Source organism: Amphiprion ocellaris, chromosome 19 (assembly GCF_022539595.1).
Source record: "Amphiprion ocellaris isolate individual 3 ecotype Okinawa chromosome 19, ASM2253959v1, whole genome shotgun sequence".
NCBI lineage: Eukaryota > Metazoa > Chordata > Actinopteri > Pomacentridae > Amphiprion > Amphiprion ocellaris.
In genome coordinates this window covers 9,831,753-9,857,153 of record NC_072784.1, presented here as the reverse complement: position 1 = coordinate 9,857,153, position 25,401 = coordinate 9,831,753, and the positions used below count along the sequence as shown (strand labels likewise).

The 25,401-nt window shown below is 40.0% G+C and overlaps 2 protein-coding genes and 1 long non-coding RNA gene across 5 annotated transcripts in view; all 3 read right to left on the bottom strand.

Annotated features, from left to right (window-relative positions):
* Positions 1-1,452: 1,452 nt before the first annotated feature.
* On the bottom strand, positions 1,453-5,549 carry LOC129347522 (uncharacterized). Its single transcript, XR_008599658.1, has 2 exons — positions 4,227-5,549; positions 1,453-3,043 (listed from the first exon to the last, which is right to left on the bottom strand). It is a non-coding gene; the product is annotated as an uncharacterized LOC129347522 (long non-coding RNA).
* Positions 5,550-6,401: 852 nt separating this feature from the next.
* si:dkeyp-113d7.1 (uncharacterized protein LOC407709 homolog) lies at positions 6,402-15,573 on the bottom strand. 2 transcript variants are annotated; one of them, XM_023294223.3, is made up of 4 exons: positions 15,414-15,572; positions 14,741-14,944; positions 13,489-14,173; positions 6,402-10,911 (listed from the first exon to the last, which is right to left on the bottom strand). In XM_023294223.3, the coding sequence occupies exons 3-4, from the start codon at positions 13,960-13,962 to the stop codon at positions 9,790-9,792; spliced, it is 1,596 nt and encodes a 531-aa protein (XP_023149991.2). In that variant the 5' UTR covers positions 13,963-14,173; positions 14,741-14,944; positions 15,414-15,572; the 3' UTR covers positions 6,402-9,789. The 2 variants fall into 2 exon arrangements, with proteins under 2 accessions (XP_023149991.2, XP_023149989.2); XM_023294221.3 differs by lacking the exon at positions 14,741-14,944 and having other exon boundaries at positions 15,414-15,573.
* A 2,116-nt stretch (positions 15,574-17,689) lies between these two features.
* Positions 17,690-25,401, bottom strand: part of si:dkeyp-113d7.10 (uncharacterized) — a 33,266-nt gene continuing 25,554 nt past the window's right edge. The window contains exon 5 of one of the 2 annotated variants that reach the window (XM_055005177.1): positions 17,690-25,311. In XM_055005177.1, coding sequence (XP_054861152.1) covers positions 25,084-25,311 — 228 coding nt within the window. In that variant the 3' untranslated portion in view covers positions 17,690-25,083. Of the gene's footprint in view, positions 25,315-25,401 lie in introns of both variants that reach the window. The other variant, XM_055005176.1, reaches the window with a different exon arrangement.

Sequence of the window (25,401 nt, the reverse complement as noted above, 5' to 3'; positions counted from 1 at the left end):
AGTCAAGAGGTTTAAATTTCTTACTTTGTCATATTTTAAATGACAAAAAATAAATAAAAATAAAGCATCTTGAGACAATTTGACCTGTAATTGGCGTTATATAAATAAAATTGAATTAAAATTGTATGTATCTTGTAATGTTGGAGTAATTCAGCCATATATGTTAGAAAACACATTTTCTTTGTCCATTAATCTGTTGATTGTTTTCTTCAGTAATTCATTTCTTGCTTTGGTTTATAAAATGTCAAGCCCAAATATATTCAGTTTACTGTCATAAAAAACAAAAAGATTTACATTCATGATGCAGGAATCAGGCAGTTTTTCACTTTTTTTTCTTAGTTTAGTCAGAAAGACAGTTGATAATGTGTGAATTGTTGCAGCTTGTGAGCCGTAAAAGGTTTTAATCTTTGGGGCCGAGTGTCAAAAAACATTTAGAAACCAACATCAACAAAACACTCAACAAAGATTTGAACATCATTAAAGGGAAATCCAACTTTTGCATGACAATGTCTAATTAAAGGACATTTATTTCCAACGTAAATGTGTGATATTCATCCTCTGGAGCTTTCTCTCCACATCGTCTTCCACCTGGACTGGTTTGGTCGGGAGCATGTGCAACAAACATTTGAAAAACTGCACTTTAACATCAATGAATGACACTGAAGTTTAATCTCTACATAAATGAGACTGAGTCTGGATGTGCTGCTCTGTCATTAACTCCTAAGTTTAGGGAAAGTTCAAACAAAAGAGGACAGTTCAGATAAAACATGAGAATGAGCTTATTCTGAACAAACATCTCAGACTTTCTGAGCTTCAGCACCTACAGCAAGATATTTTAACAACAAGCAACTCAAGAGATCCAGAAGTTGGAGAGAGTTAGCTTTAGCTGAGCCAAAGAACATGTGGGACGCTAACCTAGCAAACATTTCAGACTTTTCTCTGTGAATTCTGAGAAATAATTTCCTATTTAATGACAGAGCTACACATCTTAACTCAGTCTCATTAAAACAGACTCTAATTCAGTGTCATCCATCCATATTAAAGTGCAGTTACCCAAAATGTTTGTTGCATGAGCTCCAACAAAACCTGTCCAGGTAGAAGGCCACTTTGACAAACAGGAAGTGGAAGATTCCGAGCAGATTTATAGAAGGGGGAACCAGACTGTACTAAGTTTGGTCGAGTATAGAGGGGTGCTTTTGTGGGTTTTTAAGGCTGATAATGATTATTAGTGAGACATTTGGAGTAGATATTCATTTGCAGTAAATGAAAATATTTAAAATCTTGGAGTTAAACTTAGAAGAACACAAACTTTAACAGAAAACTTTGTTGATACGTTTTTGTTTTGTTTACAGATGTTAAATTAAAGGAGTTTTATTTGTGACGTATAACCAATCAAATCACTCCAGAAGACAGAGCGACCACAGGTAGATAAAGGTTCAGAGCCAAAGTAGCGCCATTTTTACATGTATTTATTACAGTAAATCAGTAAAAAATAAAATACTGATAATCAGTAAATCAGTCAGCCCACAATTACTACAATTCTACAGTTGTTGTCTCTTTCCTTTGACTTGTTATTTGTACAACATACGATGTATATTATGGCGTTTTTTTCATACCAAAGGCTATACTATGATGTTTTCTAAGAGACATATGATGCTACTCTGTTTGTTCTGGCCCTGGGCTGATGCACTCCTCCTCTATTGTTTTCTGGATTGTACTCAGCTTCATGCCTTCGTCCACCAGGCCTCCGTTGACTCGTCCCGCCTGCCGTCTCTGGAGCTGAAGCTGGATTGGAACAGACCAAAGTACAGTCCAATCACGATGCCAGCTGCCTCTCAAAAGGCTCCTTCATCTGGTGGAACTTCTTCTGAGGGGAAGCTGAGCTGGTCAGGCAGAACTTTGGAGATGTGTTCCAGTGGTTGGTGGATGTGTGGGGAGATAGAGAGGGACCTTTGAATTGTTCAGAAAGGAAAACAGGAAACCCATAGGTAGTTTTAGTTTAGGGTGCTACTGTGGTGTGTTTTTGGGCTTGAAGAGGTGAACAGGAAGAGTTTTTTTTCGTATTGATTATCTTTTACTTTGTTCCTGGTTGGAATGCCCATCAATGTCAACACGAAGTTCACTTTTACTTCTGTTTATTTATTTTTATTTTACTAACACCCATTTGTTTTTAAACCCCTCACATGTTGTGTTGTTGTAAACTTACTCTTTCAAATAAATTCTCGTCTAACCCTCTGGAAACCAGCGTTTGGACTGTTTTTGTGTTGCTCCTCACCTACTGACAGCTGTGGACTAAAGGCTATACTCTGACGTTTTTAGAGCAACATCCTATACTATGATGTTTGTTGGGCGACATGCTATACTATAGGCTTTTTTAATTGACATATTACTGTGATGTTTGTTTTGTTTCAGTTTTTTTTTTGTTGTTTTTTAGCAAACATAAGAATTTGAACAGTTTTAAAACTTACTATACTTTTACTTGTGCAATGAAATATTATTCTATGGCATTTTTTAGACGACATATTATACTCTGGTGTTTTCTTGAATAACATACTATTTTGACAATATATTGCACTATGACATTTTTTGAACCACATATCATACATGACAATTTTAGGCAACATCCTATCATTTTGCGCTTTTTGAACCACATAATAATCTATGGGTTTTTTTTGCCGACATGCTATACTATGAACTACAGGCCATACTATGTTATTCTTGAGTAAAGTATACTATACTTTGACATTTTCTGAACTACATCCTATACTATGGCGTTATACACAGAGTGCTTTGGTTACATGTTGATTTATAATCTAGATTTTTTTCTGTTTTGTTTTTTGACAGGATTACCACAGACCTGACCGTGAACACCGTTGACATCCACCTGAGGGAGACGCTGTCTAAGATCTCAAGGCTGCTTGGTCATGGTCTTTCTCGTACGTACTCTTCCAAGATGAGCCGGGAAGTTAAACACTGATGGAATGACACCAGGTCTAAGCCGACAAACTTCCAATTCCTCCTCAACCCATAGTCTCTGGGAAACCTACATGGAGTAAGAAAAGTAGACAGAGAAGTAAGTAAGTCTGTACACAACATATTAAAAAAGAAATCATGCTAATAAATCAAGTACAAATAACCGAATTCGCCAATATACTGGAGACCAGAGCTATTTAATTTGATAAGTATAACCTTGTTTAGTAACATTTCAATTATTTGAGAGCAGTCCTAAAGAACTGCCTGTAATCCCAATCATAAAATGGGTTTGGAGGAAGAACATAGATGGTAATCTGGATATACATGAGTTGGGCTTTATAACTACTATTGGTAGTATTGGTGGTAGTAATAGCAATGTGACTACTACTAGTAGTAGCTGAAACTACTTCTATGACTCTAACAGCTATTTTATACTACTACTCCTTGTACTTTTAGTATTACTACTACTGCTTGTACAACTATACTACAGCTACTATTAATCGTCTGGTATTTGGTTGTCAAGCTGCTAGCTCGCCTTAGTGTTTTGCTAGTGGCTAACTAGTTAGCTCTCATAGACTGGAAGCTCTCAACAAGATTTCACAATGAAAAAAGAGCCAAAAACTATTCTTACCTATGAAAAGTCACTCCAAGTTTCCTTGTCTCAATCGTATGACGCAGTGTGTAACTGTATGCAGCACAGTGAGCCAGCATACTTGTTGTTTCCGTTTCCACGCCGTCTACATCAACGAATGCACTGAAACTTTGCCCCCACTAGCTTAGCCTCGCTGTAGCCGCAGCTCAAAGGGGCGTGTCCTATCTACTCATTCATATCTATGACAACAACGATGGCTGCACATAAGGACGCCTGTCAATGACGTTGATTAGCTGCGTAAATACCATTATATACAGTCTATGGTAAATACGTATGTGAATCGCATCATTGGCTGCAGCAGCCAGTCACCGGTCACTCACTGACTCACACTGAAAAATAGCACAGAATGAATTGTTACATGTTTATTTTATTTACAATTTAGGTTGGATTTTTTTTGTGTGTGTGCGCAGCGCAGATTTTCTGTGCGGACACCGTGTCAGCAGTGCGCAATTGCGCACGCGCACAGCTTAGAGGGAACAGTGCTTCCAACACTGTTATTTAAGAAATGAGAAGCTCCTCACTGCATCAGCTAGGGTTAATTAAATTGGTGTAGCTGAAACGTATTCATCACTGCAGTACTTATCCAATGGAAGGCTCTTACCTATTTGCTTACCAAATCCAGGTGGCAACTTTTTTTTTGGCCAACAGGTCGTTAGATGATGCAGACAGTCTGAGGCAGCACTACATCCTGCAACATCTAGATGACCCTGGGAGTTATTGGAGGATCCCGTTTATGGATTTTACCTCGACATTCAGCAACATCATCCCTGAAATCCTCTCCACCAACCTCAATGTGTCTCCATCCATGTGCCTGAGGCTGGGAGACGTCACCTCAACCACCTGGACTGTCAGCACGGCGCCCCCCAGAGGTGTATCCTGTCTCCACATCTCTTCTCCCTCCAACGACTGCACCTCCAAGCACCCAGCAGTTAAACGCCTGAAGTTTGCAGACGACACAACTGTCACTGGCCTGATCCAGGACGGTGACCAGTCTGCATATCGGCAGGAAGTTGAGCGTCTGATGATCTGCTGCAGCCAGAACAACTTGGAGATGATAGAGGACTTCAGGAGACAGCCTCGTCACTATTAGCAACAGCCCTGTTGTGGCGTCCTCCAAGCTCCTGGGGACTACAATCCCTCAGGACCTGAAGTGGGAGACGAACATCCGCTCCATCCTGAAAAAGGTTCAGCAGAGGACGTTTTTACTGCAACAGGAGCTGCTGATCCAGTTCTACACGGCTGTCATCCAATCTGTCCTGTGCACATCTGGATCAGCCACAGCAGGACAGAAACAGACTGCATAGAACATCATTGGAGCCTGGAACTGTTCTCCACTAGAACCAGGAAGAGGGAACATCATCAGAGACCCCACAACCCTGGATAAAAACTGTTCTCCCCCTTCACCTCCAGCAGGCGCTACAGAGCCACGAACACTAAAACCTCCAGACATAAGAACAGCTTCTTCCTCACTGCCATCACTCCAATAAACAGCTGAGTCATTCCTCCACACCTGTACAATATACCAGTGGATATGTACATTATCTGTTCTCTGCTTTTTGCACTGTTTTCTCACTCTACAATTGTCATTTTGCAATACTGTGTACATATGTTCTTTTCTAGATGTGTAAACATATGCATATATTTAGTTTTTCTTTTACAATCACTTTTCTTCTTTCTATAGTCATTGTATTATTCTCTTTTTACTTATTCCTAGAGTGACACCAACAGCCGAAACCTGTTGTGTACGTTTTTGGCCATTAAAGCTGATTCTGAATTTATTTATTTTTTTTTAAATTTGCTATTATTAAACTGTCCTAAACATAATATCCCCACAACTTTTAACAAAAATGTCCAAAAATTAACTAAATCCTAACAAATTAACTGTATGCACATTAATAAAATATAGTAAGACTAAAATATCCAATATTTTAATGAAACATGCCAAAAAAATCTGTTGTTAAAATATCCTAAAAATATTTTTTAAAAATAAGTAAAATACTTCCATTGTTAGTAACCTTTATCCAAAAGTATTAATAAAATATTTCAGAAAATATTAATACAATATTTTTAAAGCTGTACCAAATTATTAATAAAATATCTAAGATGTTGTATTAGATATCTAAAAAAAAAATCTAAGAATGTTATTTCTGAAATTATTAACAAACTGCCCCAATATTATTACTTATGTATGGACCAAAAATATATTAATACAATATCCTAAAAAGATCAAAGAAATGTTAATATTGTATTTCTGAATGAGCCATTTTTAACCTCTAATGAACATAGCAATATCCCCAAAATGCTGTTTGTGAAAAAATATTAGCAAAATACTTTATATACAATTAACTGTACAAAAATTAACATAACCCAATTTTCTCAGAAAATAATAAAATAATTCAATCATTAATAAATTGCACCAAATACACACAGATATTATATATATCTGAAGTTTCAGAAAAAGTATTAATGAAATGCATTCTAAACATTTACAATATTATGTTAAAGAATCCCCCCAAAATTTCAACACCTAAATTATTAAAAAAGCATTTTACATACCTCCTTAAAAAAAGACATCTAATATTTAACTGAAACATCTGGGAAATCTTAGTAATAAAAGCAGCCACACTGAATTAAATTACTAAATAATTGCCACAGAAATATAAGATTCTCCCCAAAACAACCTTAAATATCCTCCAGACACCTGAAACTTAAGGGACATTTTAAGGGGAATCTTCGGGTGTTTTGTTGCTGAACACAATAAGAATAAAAAGCCAACTGTCATTAGTTTCTTTAATAATTCTTCTTCCAGTACAAGATGCTGCATCACCTCCCTCTTTTTTTTTTTTTTTTTTAAGTTTTATTACATTTTTTTAGGAATGACAGTCAATAGATTTGTACACAGTGAGCGATCTGGACGGGGGAGTAGGGTGAGGAGGGTGAGGAAGAGGGAGGTTGGATTCCTTTGTGCTGATGAGTTTGGTCCTTCGAACCCAACGCTGCTGAAAACATCTCAACTCTGCTACGAAACAAAAACAACTGATTATCATCAGCAACAAAAAGACGCCTGCTGTGTCCTGATCGATCGATCAATCAATACTGGTCGATAAAAATCATATTGAGAGGTTTTAACAGTACAGTAACAGCCTGCGAGTACCCACACCTCTAAAGAAAATACTCGTAAACTGGCAGAAAGTACTTTTACTGCCAAACGGAGGAACCTGAAGTTGGGCCCCGTTTACCAAAAACCACCGACTGAAGATGGAAGGAGATTCTGAAGCACCGACATTATGCTTTTAACTGAGGTTTTACCTTCCAATGAATTAACGGAATGTTTTCTCTTTGCTCTGATGGATCAACAGGACATTTTATTATCTTTACGTGACATCCATTGCCTGTGTTCTATTTGAATCTAAAGCCTATTTTAGACGTGAAATCTGACGGCAGCGTGTTGGTATCATGTACGAGCAAAATAACGACTTCTGTAAAAGTCCTACGAGGTCGGACGGGTTAGTTCCAAAATGTCCATGAGATGTAACAATAATGAAAGCAATCCAGGTCTGAAGTTTTCCCTCTGAGGTTACTGAGTAACTGCAGCAGCATTAATTAGTTATAAATGATCAGCCGTGGTGACACACCGGATTCTAACAGCAGCCACGCTGTTCTTTATTGCTGGTGACTGCTGTCAATAACGTAACGGATTAAAAATATAATGAATGATACAGAAGAAGGTCATGATGGCAGTAAATGTAGATCAGCTGTAGGGCCAGGATATTCCACCAGGTGGAGTCTTCTACTGTTTAATACTGTAGAGACCAGGGGAGGCAGGCTACAACTCATGTTGGCAAGCACAGATCATTGTGGGACTTTAGCTATCAACGGGCACCATGACAAAGACTTCTGTTATGCTTAATGGATACCAGCCAGAACTCACACAAATACAACAAGCTATAGACAGTATATCTGTAACATAACAATATGTGTGACTGAGCTGATTTGTGCCACGTTTGTTGTTAAAAATAGCTATGTGATACCTAGAACAATGTCTATTGGACTCAACTTGTGTTATCAATTATTGATAACACTAGTCATTATTGGCTAAACTGGTAGGTAAATTATCCTCACACAGGGACAAAATACTGTTTTTAAAATCAGAATTTCACTTGGCTTTTGGTTATTTTAAACAGTTTAGATAAGGGATGTGATCAATTTAACCAGTTAAAAAAAATTAACCAATAAGGTTAGGGGAAGGTCATGATGATGTCAGTAAATGTAGATCAGTTGTAGTACCTGGTTGTTCCACCAGGTGGAGCCTCTTACTGTTTAAAGCCCTATTCACACAGGATTAGTATTACCTGGGGATCCCTGGTAATTTGTGAATCACCCCAGGATGTCTGTGTTTCTTGCAGTACATTCATACAGGATAAGTGAAGTCTGTATTTTACTGAAATTTACTGACATTACAGCCCGGATATGATGTCAAATCTGTGCAGGTCGCAACATCTGCTGTTGTCCATGTGCAAAGTGATCAGCCGCTACATGCAAAACAAAACCCCAAAAAAACACTGGTCACCAGTCGCGCAAATAAACAATAAAAACATTAAAAGCCTATGTTGCAACAACGCTATTGTTAGGGCGTCGTGAGGTTTGGGCACAAAAACCACTTGGTTAGCTTTATGGAAAGCTTATGGTTCGGGTTAAAATCATCACTCTTAACATGATTTGTAGTCGTCACGGCAACAGTAAATATGTCAAAGCAGCAGCGTGACTTGAGAACACAGTGGGCAGCGTTGGCAGGATAACAGGCCGTCAGGGTGTTTGTATTAAGCCCGTTGAAAGATATGCTTACTGCATGCTGCTACGCATGTCATCCATCTCTATATCCTCCCAAATTTCCCTCTTCTTGTTGATCTGATTTTGCCGTTTCTGCCAATGGTCCACAGGCCCGTTGTATATCGCCCTACTCCTGCATTCGCTCCTAAAATGCTGTCAATAATTTCCAACGCAGCCTCCATAATTCAACTGAGAAAGATGCAGAAAAAGATGTGCAATACAAAAAAAAAAAAAAAAAACTAACATACCCCCCGATCACTGAGATGCAAATTCGCATGGGACTAGCATTATGCCAGGGCGTCGGAGTTTGGCGAAATATGGCAGGTAATTTGCGAGGAAATGATTACTTTACCAATTACCGACATGGCGCATTAGCACAGGATGAAGATCACCGACCTCGTCCGCAATTATTACAATTCACCAGAGGTCCCCAGGTGATACTACAGGGCTTAATACAGTAAAGACCAGAGGAGGCGTCACTCAGACTACAGTTCATGTTGGCAAGCAGAGAGTATTATGGGAGTTTAGCTAGCAACGGGCACCATGACAAAGACTTCTGTGAAAGTTAATGCCGACAGCGCTTCTAAATATGAGCTGAAGGGCAGCATGACAACATCGCTGAGGTTTACTGGCTGACAGTCTATGTGATTGGAAAGGCTTTTGTCACCACTGCATTGTGACATTTAAATAATAAGGCTTGCCAATTAATCAAAAAAGCAGTCTTTTCAAAATATGCATCCATACTTTTGATTTTCTGTTTTTGCATTATTATGTCTTATATATGACTTGGCAGCTGTTTAATTCGCCGTAAATGACAAATATTGTACCGTGTCTCTACAGCACTGTGGTGGGAGCGTCTGAAGCTGTGAGGAACATGAATGACAGAATAATGGATTGATGAAGCAGCAACATGACATATCCCACGTCTGAAAGGCTTGTAAATACGTACATACAGTAGTTTGCGGCGGGTCTCGGTAAACGGGGTCCTGCTCTGTCAGGAGCTGCTGGTCTGTTTCAGTAAAAAACAGCAAATACAAAAAGAAGTACTCAAACTTGGTCACTGAAGAATTTGTGCTTGTGTATCATAAGTACTTCAAAAATAAGTGGCGGTACTCTACAGTCAGTATCTACAGCCCCCTGCCCCACAGACACACAGTATATATAACACAGACACTTGCATAAGAGCAAATCAGTCAGTCCACCCTGCCCACAGATAAAATGCAAAAGAGCACAAAAGGTATGAAAATGTAAGAAAAACTCATAAGGAAACTTTATATAGAGTATTTATAAAAAAGAGGATAATACTTTGTTTCTCCGGAGGTTAAAGGTTCGTCTTAGCTACTGTCGCTGCCCACAGTGCTGCTGCTGCCGTCGCTGCTGGTGCTCGCCGTATCCGCTCGCTCTCGCTTGTGGATCTGCTCGTGTGCTTTGAGGTGACCTGACTGGCTGAAAGTCTTGGCGCACTGTGGGCAGGCGTACGGCCGCTCGCCCGTGTGGATCTGCTGGTGGGCCTTCAGGTGGCCGAGGCGGCCGAAGCTCTTGCCGCACTGCGTGCAGCCGAACGGCCGCTCACCGGTGTGGATCTTCTCGTGGGTTTTTAGGACGCCCGAGTTGCTGAAAGTCTTTCCGCACTGCGAGCAGGTGAAGGGCTTCTCGCCGGTGTGGATCTGCACATGATTGCGGTAGCTCGTTTCCTTGGTGAAGCTCTTGCCGCAGTGCTGGCAGCAGTACGGCCGCTCGCCGGTGTGGCTCAGCTGATGGGCCTTCAGCTCCTTGGATTGGCCGAAGCTCTTGCCGCAGGTGGCGCAGATGAAGGGACGCTCGCCAGTGTGCAGCCGCTGGTGCGATCGCAGGTCGTCGGCCTTCGTGAAGCCTTTGGGGCAGTGAGCGCACACGTACGGCTTCTGGCCCGTGTGGATCAGTTGGTGGCGTTTGAGGTTCCCTGCCTGGCCAAAGCTCTTGCCACACTGCGAGCAGGTGTAGGGCCGTTCGCCAGTGTGGATGCGCTGGTGAGTTTTCAGGTTCCCCAGCGTGCTGAAGTTTTTCCCACACTGTGTGCAGGAGAACGGTTTCTCGCCCTGCATGTTGCGAGGCTTCCTCACCGTCGAGCTCTGAGTTTTGGTCGTGACCACCTGACTCCCGCCTCCCTGTCCCGCCGCCGTCCCCTCTGCAGAGGTCTTCCCCTCCTCAGCGGGCTGCAGCTCGTACAGTGCCGCTCCTCCGAACTCTGGGTCCAGTTTACCCATGCTGTCCATCAGCAGGGCGTCAGGGCGCAGCTTGTTGAGCTCGGTGCGCAGCTCAGCCATGTGGATGGACTCGAGGCCGTTGTGCTGCAGGTGTGTGGACATGGCGTTGGAGTCGCAGTACTCGGACTTCAGGGAGCTCAGCTCGGTGGTGTAGTAACACTGCAGGTCCACGTGGTGGTCCGACTTGATGTACTCCAGAGTGTCGGTGACCTGCAACCACAAAACACAGCTGCAGTGCACATCTGAAACACACACTGACACAAACACACACTCCTTGGTCTGTTTACAGCTTGATTCTACAAACGGCTTCCTCCTCTACTGCCTCGGTCAGTATCATGTCAGACATGATGTTGCTGAAACATCTCAGATTTTACTTTATTTTCCAGAGGTCGTTATGCGTTATGAATGTTTCAATCGATCAGCAGCAAGCTAAGCCCAGTTCTTTCTTTACACCTGTAAAAAAGTCATAAAATCAGCTGTAACATGTGCTACTAGAATATTACAACAGTCCTAATTGATTCAACTCTGATTTTACACCTGTGCACTGGCTGAAGGTTATTAACCACTACATTAGTCTTTGTCATGGTGCCCGTTGCTAGCTAAATTCAAAACAAACAAAAAACACCTCTGAAGCCATTTTCAGGGTTCAATATCTCCAGAAATAAAACTTCCACAGCCATGAAATGTGGTGAGAACAGACAGAACAATTTCATCAGATCAGAATGATAGAATGGATCCAGCAGAGGACACATTTAGAATTACTGAAAATGGAAACAGGTGCAACATTTCAACATGGAAGCAGCTTTTAACTTCTATATCTCAAAAAACAATTTCCCCTCAGGGATCAATAAAGTATTTATGACTCCGATTACATATCTAAAATATCTAAAAACTGCCATCTTGTCAAACTTTCCACACATCAGATTCGGATGCTAGAGGCCTCAAAAGTTGGTGAAATGTTGACCAAAGACTGTATTATAGTATAAATATGGATTAATCCATATTTATACACCCACAGGAACTGCCTAACCAATAATCAAAAAGTCTGTGTGTGTCCTAACTAAATTTCATGGATCTGTGAGTTAAATTTCTTGACATATTGAACTCTTAAAATGGTTTCCCAAGTTTCTGTTTGGCCCAAAGTACAACAACAAGAAAAAGGAACTTCTGATCAGACTATGAGAAGGTGTAGAAAATTATTTTCTGATTTCTGCCTGAATTGGCAGACTGACCTTTCTGGTTTTTCTGGAATCTACCAACACTCACTGAGCTTTAATTTTAGTCTGCAAACAGATTTCACAAAGAGACAATATCTACAGAATATAGATGTTCTGTTCTAAAAGACTGAAAAGGTTCATTCACACAATAGTTCATTATGTCAAACACTTCATATTCCAAGGAAAAAATTAATAACAAATAAAATACGACTGTGCGTTAGAGGACTGTTTGTGTTACAGATACACAATCAGCTCAGTGGCACTCGGGTTGTGTTTAAAAGGATTTACAGCCGTCTGTTAAACATCTTAAGACCTGGATTAGATCAAGACTGAGGCTCTGCAGCAGGATGCATCCAGCCACAGAAATAGGAGTCAATTATTTTCTTAAGCAGAGAAATCACCAATAAAAGCCATCTGCGTTCGTCATTCTACAGGTATCTGTCTGTTTTGCTTTGATTTTAATAATGTTATATAGAAATTAAGCTGCATTAAGACACTAAGTGACAATACAGACAGAAAATTTTCAAATACATACAAAACGACTCGAAAGACAAAACCTGCCAAAAAGTAAAAAAATCAACCACGAAGCGCCGCAAAATGATAAAAACCAAAACAAAATGGCTGCAAAGCGCTAAAAACAACAAGATGCAACACGACCACACAGTGACATCTTTTCACTGCTGACAGCTGGACAGAGCTGCAACTAACAAATACTCTCAGCGCTGATTCATCTGTTGAATAGGTTCTGGATGAATCGATGAGCTGTCTCTGAAGTGTCAGAAAATGGTGAAAAATATGGATCAGAGTTTGATCAAATATCTTATTTAGTCCAAAGATCTTCAGTTTGTGTCATCGAGGAAAGAAATCAGAAAATATTCACATTGAAGAAGCTAAAATCACAGATTTCAGACTGTTTTCACTTTTAAAATTACTCAAACTGATGAATTGTTAAAACTGCTGGCGATGAATTTCAAAGTTGACAACTAAACGATTAATAAATGCAGCTCTGCAGGTGGAAGATAAACTCCAACAATTCACTAACTTCTAATATGTTCTGCTGCTGCCCATCACCTGAATAAGAAGATTGAAGACTTAAACATAAAAAAATGACTGATGTTGAGATGATGCTGTATGAGCTTTGTAAACATTATTTGCTGCATAATTCAAGCATAGATTTCCTAAAATGTGTAGAATTTTGAATGGAGTTTGGTGGGGTCAAGTTAGTGTTGGAGGATGAATTTGTTACTGCTGCCAATTACATGACTGAGGCAATTAAAGATTTAAAACGTAAAAAATTACTGGTGTTGAGTGACTAATTGAACAATATTTGCTCAGGATCTGTTAAAGTGTTGGAATTATATTTTACAGTTTAGTTAAAGCTGAGATTTCCTTAAATTTAGAGGATGTTGAATGTTTGGTGGGACAGCTCAGAGGTAGAAGATAAATCTGCTACTCCTCAAAGGCGATACAAGTGTTATGGTGGTGAAATTACATTTTGCTGCCTGGTGAAAGCACAGATTTCCTAAAATGTGTAGAATTTTGAGTGGACTTTGGTGGGCAGCGTCTTTACCTGGGAGATGTAGTCGAACACAGAGCTGGGCTCGTAGTGCGACTTGTAGTCCAGCTCAGTGACATCGCCATGGTGAAATGGGCCGAGGTGGTGGTTGCCATGGTGACTGTGGTGCTCGGACTTGATGTAGTCGAGGCCACTGATCTCCATCTTGATCTGGTCCTGACCCAGTTCGGCAGTGGACAGCGGCTGGATCTCCGACAGGTCCACGGTCCTGATGGGCTCCAGGTCTCCGTCCTCCGGCTCACTCTTCACGCACGGCAGCATCACCAGCGGCTCGGCAATCTCCGCCGCCAGCGAGCTGAGTGTCGGCGTGGGGCAGTCCGAGGAGAGGAGGGCCAGAGTGGGCGTCGGGGCCGATCCAGCGGGGCCCGGGCCACAGTCCCCCTGCAGGGACAGGTCCAGAGGTGGCGGAGGCGAACCGCACTCGGGGGGCAGGCCGAGGCTCAGGCACTCAGTCTCCAAGTCCGTCATGGCGGGAGGCGGAGCTAACCCTCCTCGCCGTGCTGCTTTACACCTGAAGGATCACTGAGGCTCCCCCTCCTCCTCCTCCTCCCTCCACTCCCCCCCCCCTCCCCGATGATGAAGGTCCGGTCTGGACTCAGGAGGGGCTGCAGGGCCAGAGTCCCCGAGAGCCAATCAGACGGAGGATAAGAGTCGGCACCCACACCTGACTGAGACCAGCCTGGAGGGAACAACAACCACAACTCGCTGTTAGACAACACAATGACCAGCAAGCAACAGCAACACAAAAAGAGGTGTAAACAACAGAAAACAACTACAATAAGATGTAAACATGCTAAACGACCACAAAGAGTTACAAAACGACTGCAAACATTGTATTGTCGCTGTACAGTAAGTGTGTGTCCTCCGGTGTCAGCTCAGGGTCTGACAGTCCTGTGATCAGCCCCAGGTTCACACAACACTGAAGGACACGTCCACTGGAGCTACAGCTGGTGCAGAAATAAAGACACGTTCAGGACATCTGGGGTTCTGTTTAAAACTTTTTGTTTGTTAACCAATTTAAAGCTTGAGGAGATGCAGGACACTTGCTGTTTACTGTCATGGAAGCACATGTTAGTGTGACACAACCCATGCAACAACTCCTACAGCAATGCAACTGTCTGCAGCGGCCTCACACACGCGCACCCACACACACTAAAGTTTGCATTAGAAGATCAGGAGGCTGCACTGTGACAGGCCGCGGCTCGGAAGTGAACAGTACCTGACCCTGTTACCTGTCCTGTATTACCTGTCCCTGCTCTGCCCCTCTGCCGTTCAGGTGGCCTCTCAGCTCGCCACGCAGCCTCCGCACCGACTGCCGGACTGCTGCTACAATCTGGCGCTGATTTTCGCTCAGAGGACGTTTCAGTCGGCTAACAGTAACAACATTCTCCGGATCCAACCCACAATCTCTCTCCGGTTGGTTCTGGAGCTTGGAGGCCTCCGGCAGCTCCTGTCAGAGGGGGGAGACGGTAAAACAGGCGCTCTCCTGCCGTACAAAGACGGGGCAAGCTGCCATGTCTGCTAGCTAGCAGCTAGCCAGTGGCCATCTTGTTTATCGCACCAGCGTCGGCTGCTAAGCTAACTAGCGGGGCTAGCTGCTGCTAGCATGGGGGAGAAAGTGAGAGTGAGGCGGGGAGGAGAGGCAGCCGCGGGGGGAGCGGTAGTGGCCGAGCCTCCCCCGCGGCCCAGGACACTTTTAACCCGCTGACCGGCCGCAGCGGGAAGCGGCTGACACTCCGACACAAAAGGAACTGATTGAGGCAAACCAGAGCGGCGGCCGACGGCGGCTCTCTCGGTCATTATCCGTCCGGCTGCCCGTTAAAAAGCAGGAAACCGAGCGGAGCCGCGACGGAGGGCTGCGCGAAGAAAAAAGCGGCTCCGCAGCGCCGAGCGAGCAGCGGAACGCGGCGGTACGTTACCTGTGGGGGGTCCGGTTCATGGCCGGCTGGCTGTCCACCTCGGTTCGGCTCCGCTGCCCGTCACTTGTAGCTCGCTCCGCCGGACCCGCCACGTCCACCTCGGCAGAACACCCGCCGCCTGCCTCCTCTCCTCCCCTCTGGATCCTCCTCCTCACCTTCCTCCCTCCTTCCTCCCTCCCCGCTCGTTCGCTCGTACCCGTTCAGGCGGGTATGCAGGTAACCATGACGACGGCGGGAGGTGGGCACAGCTCTCTGTGTGCGCGCAGAGCGGACGGGGGCGCGCTCGTCACTTTGTTATAGGCAGCTCTCGCGCCCCCTTTGATCTCCAACAGCACGCACCGCTGTGTTAATATGAATTAATGAACGAGGAGCAGCACGCGCCCCGAGACTCCTGACGTCAGCATGTCAGAGGAACGACGAGCACAGCGTTTCAAGTTTAGAAAAATATTCAAGCTCGAAAAATGTTGAAACTGTATTTAAATAAAGTTTTAAAAAGTGTTGAAACCGTGTTTAAATAAAGTTTACAAATATTCTGAAACTGGGTTTAAAGGTTAGAAATATGTTGTGAACGCATGTAAATAATGCTTAGACAAGTGTTGAAACTGTTTAAATACACTTTAGAAAAATGTTTAAACTGGGTTTAAAAACAGGTTAGAACAATGTTTAAATAAAGTTTCGAAAAATGGTTAAAACTGGGTTTACATAAAAGATAGAAAACTAACTGTTTAAAGTTTAGAAAGAGACAAAACATCTCTTGTAGTCTCAGATCAGCTGGTTGTTTGGGTGAAGTCAGAGTTCTGCTGTAACGTTCTGAAAAGTTTGTTGGTTCCACTGTGTGTTGACGACAATCAGATTAGTTCTACAAAAAACAGATTTGTCTGTGAGTTTTCTTTTTCAACAATAAATTACAGTTGAAGTTTCTCTGTTTGGACTTTTGAGATTCTTCACAGATGCAGTTTGTAAAGGGTTCTATAAAGAGTTCTTAAAGGTATTAAAGGATTCTAACGGATATTAAAGATACTAGAAGGTTCTAAAGGATTCCTAGGGGTATTAAAGGGTTGTATAGGGTACTAAAGGGTATTTGTGGGTTCTAGAGAGCAATATAGAGTACTAAAGAGTACTAAAAGAGTCTACAGACTACTAAACGGTATGAAAGGGTTCTTAAGGGTACTCCAAGGTTCTAAAAGGTACTAAAGGGTTCTAAAGGGTAATAAAGGGTTCTATAAGGTACTAAAGAGTTCTAAAGGGTATTTGAGGGTTCCAAGGGGCATTAAAGGGGACTAAAGGGCACCAAAAGGGTTGTACAGGGTACTAAAGGGTTCTAAAGGGTATTCGTGTGTTCTAAAGGGCAGTAGATCGGACTATAGAGCACGAAAAGATTCTACAGGGTACTAAGGGGTCCTAAAAGGATAATAAAGGGTTCTAAGGGGTTCTAAATAAAGGGTTATGAAGGGTATTAAACGGTTCCAAAGGGTTCTATAAAGAGTTCTAAAAAGCATTAAAGGGTTCTAAAGGGTATTAAGGGTAGTAAAAAGTTCTTGAGGATCCTAAAGGGTATTAAAGGGTTAAAAAGGGTATTAACGGGGGTTCTATGGGATACTAAAGAGTTCTAAAGCGTATTTCAGTGTTCTAAAGGGCATGAAAAGGGACTAAAGGACACTAATGGGTTCTACTGGGTACTAAAGGGTTCTAAAGGATATTTGTGAGTTCTAAAGGGCAATAAGGGGTACTAAAGAGCACTAAAAGATTCTACAGGGTAATAAAGAGTATTAAGGGGTTCTAAAGGGTACTAAAAGTTTCTAAAGGATATTAAAGGGTTCTAAGGGGTTCTAAATAAAGAGCTATGAAGGGTATTAAACGGTTTTAAGGGGTTCCAAAGGGTTATACAGGATAATTCAAGGGTTCTAAGCGCTCCAAAGTATAATAATGTGCGATCTGTTCTCCCATCAAATACCAAACACAAACAACAAAAAACGTCTAAATTTTGTTTCCGTTTTAAACTACCAACAAATAAATGAGAAATTGGCAAAATTATAATTTTTTTGTTGATTTTTCTTCATTTGTGTATGACAAACTCATAAGTACATGATAAAAATGTGCAATTTTGAGCTAATTTTCTCAAACCTATTAGATCTTTTCTTATACATAGTCATATATTTAGTCATAATTATTTAACATTTTTAATCATTCAGTGTGTTTTTATGTCACCAGAAGAATCACACAAAGCAAACAAGAAATTTTTTCAGTTCACAAAGAATAAAAGTCCGGAGGCCCAGTTGGGTAGTTGTGAACATTTATTGGTTTTGTTGGAGTTTTAACACTAAAAAGTACCCGACTAAAACAGGTCATAGAAATAATAATAAAAAACAAACCGTCACCACCATTACATCATCATGGCTGACAGGTGGAACTTGGCGTAAATGACATTCGGATGTGATCAACACAAGTAAAACAGCCAAACACAACAAGTTCATGTTGGCAAGAATTCACTCAAAACTGACATTGGTCACAACAGAGTCAAAGGTCACATCAATTTTGAGTTAATTTTCATGTTGGCTGACTTTGTCCTCCGTATCCCGACTGTCCGACTCTTCAAATCCAGCACTTTTTTTGAATCGTGGTAGTAAATAGCAAACTGTCAGATTTGGTTTTCAGTGCTGAATTACAAAAAAAGGGCACATTTTATCAAAAGTATTGCATTAAATCCAAACACTGAGATGAGAAAACGAGCAGGTCAGTTCATCAGCATCAGACACCGAGTACAAAGAGATACTTAACGTATAAAACTAAAAAAAACACACCTCCAGGATTAGTTTCCTCGTCTCATTACACACAAAGTACAACTATTCAAATAAAAATAAAGCTAACTAAACAGTACAACTCTCAAAAATACTAAAACATCCCTTTCATGTCCCCCATACCCACATTTCCATTAAACAATGAGAGGACCTCGAATCGTTCCCTGAGGAACCCCTGATAAGTTCAGAGTCTCTTTAAGGAACTTGCAGGACTTCTGATAAATACGGAGGTCCGACTGATGAATCTTTACTGCAGAACCGACTCCCTTCTTGTTCTCTTGTTCGCAGCTTTTCAACAAAAAAGCCGAACGTACGTAACATGGTCTTCTCTCCAAGCGGGAACCACACAGCCACTTTTCAGGAAACCGCCAAAAAATATGATAAAAACTCACAGGAACAAAGGTGAGTTCTGCGATATGTTCTGATGAACGGCGTCTGAACGCGTCTCAGTGCCAAAAAAAAGACGAAAAACGACGACTGTGGACCTCCTTAAAAACAAAGTTGGAGAGAAACGCATCCGGATGAAATTATTTTTAAAGCAACACAATAAGAAGTTAATAAAAAGAAAATCCCAACAAGTTCTGACAACAGGAAATCAAATGTTCATGTCAGTGTGAGAATAAAAAGATCTTATAAATACAAAAGTTTGAAAACATCTATTAATTTTTCTGCATCACTCAAGTACGATAGAAGCTCCTACATCATCATTTATTCAAAATTATCTCTTTTCTCATAACCATCAGTTTACATCCCTTCCTGTATCCATATCACATAATTACAACATAATATTTTATATTTACTAGAAAAGATATCTTTAAAATACTTTTCTAACAATAATCCACTATTTTCCTCGAGTTATAACAATTACAAGAAATGTAAATTATCATAAACATGATCAGATGTCGTATTTGTCAGACAAAAGTTTTAAATGTCAAGATTTTTACACAATTGCAAGTCTTAATTTTCAGAGAAATTTTGGATATGTGCATTGCAAAACTGAGAAATGACGCCCTCATTTCACAAAGATGAGATCTTAAAACATTTAGAAAACTATTAAATTATCACGTGCCTTATTTTATAATTAGGATTTCTCTTAATTATATAATTTTTTTTATCATAATGAACTGCAATTATGGGAAAACATCTCAAATATGAACAACTTCTTTCACATAATTACGACTCCGATCTGCTATTCATCACATTAATCTCATATTTGTGCGACAAATCTTGAAATATTACTACACCATGTATATGTTTTATATTCATAATATGGTATAATAAAGTTATTTTGCAGATTATTTTTGCTAAATCATGAGATCTTGTCTGTTTTTCTTCATATAACAAGAACTCATAATTGTATGATTAAAATGTGCAGTTTTGAGATCTTTTCTTATAAATATCAGATATTTGGTAAAATTATAAGACATAACTAGACGATATTACCATTTTGGGAATCAACTAAAACCTGCTTCATCATTTTCATAAATTTATAAAATCAAAACCACTGACATGAACATTTGTTTTAATAATCGCACTGAAACTTGGAGGAAAACTCCATAAAATGTTTTGCCTCATTATGGAAACACTTTGCAATAATTTATTCAGTAAACAGAATTTTAAAAATGAATGATTTCTACTCTGCAGTGAAGCTTTTTTCCCTCTTTTAGTTGATTTTCGAGCGGATGCGTTTCCCTTCGTTATGACTTTTGTAAACAAGGACAGGAGGAGCAGTGATTGGTTAGCAGGTCACATGATGCTGCTGCCGTCAGGTGAGCTTACCTGACGGCAGCAGCATTCATTTACTATTCAGTTTACAGTGCAAAGAGCTGCTGAAGTCCTGGAAAAAAGCATAATTTCTTTAACATTCTTTATCATTTTAACTACTATATATATATTTTCTGCTTCGTTAATTTTGATTCATCCCCCTTGATTTTTTTGTACATCATTAGTATCTTTTTTGGTTGTTTTATTTCTTCTTAACGTCAAAAAACACACAAAAAAGACAATAATATTGTAGCATTAATAATAAAATATGAAATGAAACTGCATCAATTCAAATTTTATCTAAAAAACACAACACCCAATTTTTTCGGCCCAACTAAGTAAAATTTTTAGTTCTTTTACGAAAACATTTCAATACAGTGGTGTAAAAGAGTTTTTGGACACCCCATACATTTGTGAAATATCGCATTAAGAATGACTCTTAGGTCTTCAAGTGTAATTTCTATTAGCACAATCAAAGCCATAATACTAAACAAATTCTTTAAAAAGCCATTAAAAAGTTAAAATTGCTTGGTTCCATTAACAAAAAAAAAAAGAGTATTGGGTCACTTTGGTAGAATTTAGTTTTGTTAGTTTTTCTTGTAAACAAATAAAAAAATAATTTGTATTTGTGTCTGTCTATTGCAGCCACATCTTATGAAACACAAAAAAAGATTTCTCCATAAATATTTCATGAAAATATTTGAGATCGTGTAAAATTTTAAGGGTGTCCGAAAAAATTTTTCCACCACTGTATGTTGGGTTTAATTATTTGCACGCTTATAATTGTACTCATGTAAGTTTTTATTTGCATTTTCGAACTTTAATATCTCATAATATTTTTGAACCATGAAGATTTTTATAATTTCTTTTTCATTAAAATTTTTTGACGTGGCATCAGCGGACTTCCGTACATCAGAGCTTTGTGTCGATGCCGAATAAACCCGTTAAAGGAAATTATGTGATTAATAAATATGAAGGATGACACTTGTGTTAAAAAAGAATTTAAAAATATTAAAAATCTTGGCGCCTTCAGGACTCTGTAGACCCTTTTAAACTGTATTATGTGTTTTTACCCGACAGCTTCAGGCTCTTATGTGAAATCCAAAGTGAAAGAGATACTTTAAAACATACATGGAACTGTGGTCAAACATCAGCGCTGTACATGTTCTGAGGTAATGAGGTCTGTGTGGAAACAGAAGCAAAGAAAACACTTGAAAAATGAGGTATGTGAACACGAGTGGAGGCTGAAAGTGCAACAAGTCGGACAAACGTTTGCAGAAAAGCGGTTGGTAATTAAGACGATAGCGAAGCTTTAGTCATTCGAGCAGCGTTCAGAGGCGAAGACAGCAAATCAAACAGTCGATAATCAAACCAAAGTGAGATTCGGGTTCTCGATTCACTGCCACCAAACCCGCCTCGAGTTTCTCACTCCTGATGTTTATTTTTGCTTAATTTACCAACAGCTGAGCTTCTTTTTCTTCTTCTTGCACATCAAACTCCGGCCGCTCAGCAGAGTTTGGCCTTCATATTGCTTAAGAGACAAACTTTTTTTTTTTTTGTTCAGACAAGTAAAAACAGAATCACCGTCTCGCTAGAAAAAGGTTCATTTCGCACATTTACAAAGCATAAAAACAATGGAAACGGTGATTGTTCGTGCTGAAGCTTCGCGGAGCAGAAACGACAACAAATACACGAGAATCAGGATAAACCGCCGAAATGTTTTCCGTTATCTGATCATTTTCCTCCTTCTCCTCCTGCTACAAAACAACCCAGATGAAAAGGTCGGAATGATTTCAATCAAACTGCAGCCAGAGTGAGCAGTCTGTCCTCTTCGCATGGTACACTTGTGTTTTTCATTTCAGATGCTGAAAGTCTTCCATAGAGGCCAGTAGAGAGCATCAGTTCATAATAATGGAGCCGTGATGAAAAATTTATGGTGATTTAAATATCTGAAATGAAATAATTAAGTGTACTGTGGACATTAAGTAAAAATGCGACTGAATGAATATTAATTTTAAAGTACAATATAGTCACTAAGAGACAAATATCTAATAATCCTGACTTCATGGGTCAGTAAAAGTCATTTAGGGAAAAACATTGAAGGTCTACTGTGACATACGAAGAGCAAACTAGTGTAAAATTTATCAGTTCATCAGTTTTTGGCAAGAATGGGCTCCCATATGGATACATTTTTAGGTACTAAACTGTAATTTGTGTGTGTGTGTGTGTGTGTGTGGTGTGTGTGGGGGGGGTATTATCTGTATTGTGAGAAAACTGGTATAATATTAATATAATATTACTGTGTGGAAAAACAATTTGGTTAGAATTTCTGTGTTTATCAATTTCTGATCGATAAACCTCAAAATTTTCAGATTTAATCTATTTTTGGCAGCAATTGGTACGCAGAAGTGTTATTTTTAACCATACAAAAAGAAATATTTAGGGGAAATACAAGTAAAAAATGGCATATTATTATAATTTCATAGTGTTGAAGGATCGTTTTGTTAAGAGTTTCTTCGGAAATCTATCAAAATGTTTACATGGGTTAGTTTTTTGGCACGAATAGGCTCCCATAATTATTATTTTAACAGTGAAAAACAGTCAGATAAAATTAATATCACTATAGTCTCATTGTTTTTAACAATAATTGTAATTTTTGTGTAAATCAAACAGATTTTTTTTAATCAAATTGATTTACTTTAGGCACAAATGGGCTCCTATATAACAGCAGGGATTTTATGAATAAAAATAATAAAAATTAAAGCTCTCTAACAGCCTCTGAATTATGTTCCCTGATTAAATAATCTGCTTGTCAACATTATTTGTGTTTCTGATCACCTATTGATTACAGACATCTGTCACCTGGGAACTAAAGAAAATCATCAATATTTTGTGCTTTGTTTAATTTCTCATTCATAGTTGTGGGTGTATGGAAGATTATTTCTGCCAAAAAAATAAAACAAAATTGCTGAAATATATGGAACACAAAAAATGAAAATCAGGATTCTGACCATTCATAATCCTGATTTAATAATTCAATAATTTAATTTCTTGTCTAATAATCCCTGACTTCAAGTCAACATTCTAACTTAATATATCAGAATTCTGATTTATTGTTGTAACTCTGACTGATCTAATGATTCTAATTTTTAAGTCACAACTCTGACTTAACTCATCATAATCCTGTTTTATGCGTTAAAATTCTGACTTAATGTTGCAGAATCCTGATTTAATGAGTTGTAATTGAGATTTATGTCATAATCCTTAAGCCAAGATTCTGACTTGCTATCTAAAAATCCTAATTTTTAGGTCAAAATTCTGGCTGAATATCTCAGAATCCTGATTCAATGAGTTGTAATTTTGATTTATGTCATAATTCTAACTGAATCAGTCAAAAATCTGACTTATCTAACAATCCTAATTTTTTAAAATCAAATTTGTCTAGCATGTTTGATTTAATAAGTCAAAATTCTGCCTTAATTCATCATAATCCTGTTTTAGATCTATTTTTCATCCACTGAAGTTGTTTTTCTGGATATTTTTTCTGTTCTCTTTCTGGCAGAAATGAGCTTTCATAGAGCCAAGGTACCAGCGCCGAGGAAGGAGAGGAGCGAACCGTCTTTAAACTGTACAACGAAAAGGAAACAAAACCGCCGAGATTCACATTCAGACTCACGATGCCACTGAAGCACAAGTTCTTCGTGTTTCTCCAGAAAAGTCCAATAAATCACAGAAATGCACTTGACGAGAATCAGAAGTCACAACAGAAAAGGAGGTGGAACCATAAAAGGGCACTTTAAAACCAAACGGGTACAAAATCCACTGTCCATTCGTCCATCTGTACACGTCCAAATACAGGAGGTGGGAGGCGGAGCTCCAAGCATCCGGCTGCCACGGCGACAAGCTTATTGCAAAGAAAATTCCCCTGCAGTGGGCGGAGCTTCGCCTCGCTCACCTTCCCACGAGCAGAAGAAGAAGGACCTCGTGTGCGTTTTCCTTTCAGTTTGATCCTGATCAGATCCTCCAAACAGCTGCTCAGAAACATCAATAATCATTTCAAGAAAAGAAACAAAAAGGTTCCAGTTTTTTCAGATGTGAGTTTGTTGCTTTTCTTCGTCGGATCAGAAACTGAATCCTTTGAGTTAAAAACTGTTTGCAGAATCCAGAGTTTCAGCTCAGAACTCTCAAATCCTGCTAAAATATTCGGCTTTTCATCGCTTTGTGTGGAACAAAGTGAAAACTGGGGGGGGGGGCATTATTTGAAATGTTCAAATGTGAAAATCTGCAGTTTTCTGAACTAAATGATGAATTTCTTTGAGCTGGTTTAAACACAACTCCTCTGATAATCAATTAAAACTTTAAATATGATTAAATTCAGTTAAAACATGCAGATATTTGGGTCATTTCTTACAAATAAAAGTAGAAATTAAAGAAATAAACCTTAGTAACTTATAAAAATATGAGAATATGCAGTTTTCTGATTTAGAAGAATTTCTTTGAGTTTTGGGTTAGATAAAACAATTTGTCAATGAATAAAAGAAAATAAAATTCACGTTCTAACCTGGCTCAGTGACTCAAGGAAAAACTTTTTGCCTGAATGAAGAATTTCATCAGTTAATTAAATTAAATCAAATTTGCTGCCGTTAAACTTTCAGATCCAGTTCTCAGGTTCTGGTTCTGCACCATTCAGTTGTTTTCTGATTAAATCCCTCATGAATCCGTTTAGTTTCAACTTTTTACCTCAAACAACTTTAAATATTGAAGATCCGGTTCTGAAGGTTCCGAGCCGATGGAGGAACCGGGTATTGAAAAACATCTGGACTTGATGAATTTGATTTTGTGGAATCAGATCCACAACAGAACCTGGACCAGGTGACATGGTTCTGTGGAGTGTTTACAATACCGGTTCTGATCAGAGTGTTTGAGACCTGCTGCTCACGTCTGGTACCGTCAAATGTTCATCTGCAGGTTCAGGTCTGCGGCTCTGATCGGGCTCTGGTTCGGCTCAGGTCTGGTTCTGGTCCGGCTCAAGTCTGGTTCTGGTCCGGCTCAGATCTGGTGTGTGGTTGTTGTTGAGCTTGTGTTGGTCTGCCGGGTCCAGGTTCAGCTCAGGCCCGGCTGCCGGGGTGCTGGGTCCGGATGTGGCTGTGGAGGCGGGTCGCTGAGGAGAACCTCTTGCCGCACTCGGAGCAGCGCAGCGGGGAGGCGGAGTCTGTCGGCGGTGACGACGGAGATGATATGTCGGCGCCGTGAGTCTGACGATGAGCCTTCAGCAGCGACATCCGGCTGAATCGCCGACCGCACTCCTCACATTCAGACCAAACCCGGCGCCGCTTCTTCTGCAGGAGAAAACCAGAGTTAGAGTGAGTTCACTGAACCAGAACCAGAACCTGAACCTCAACCAGGAACACAGATCATCACTGAGC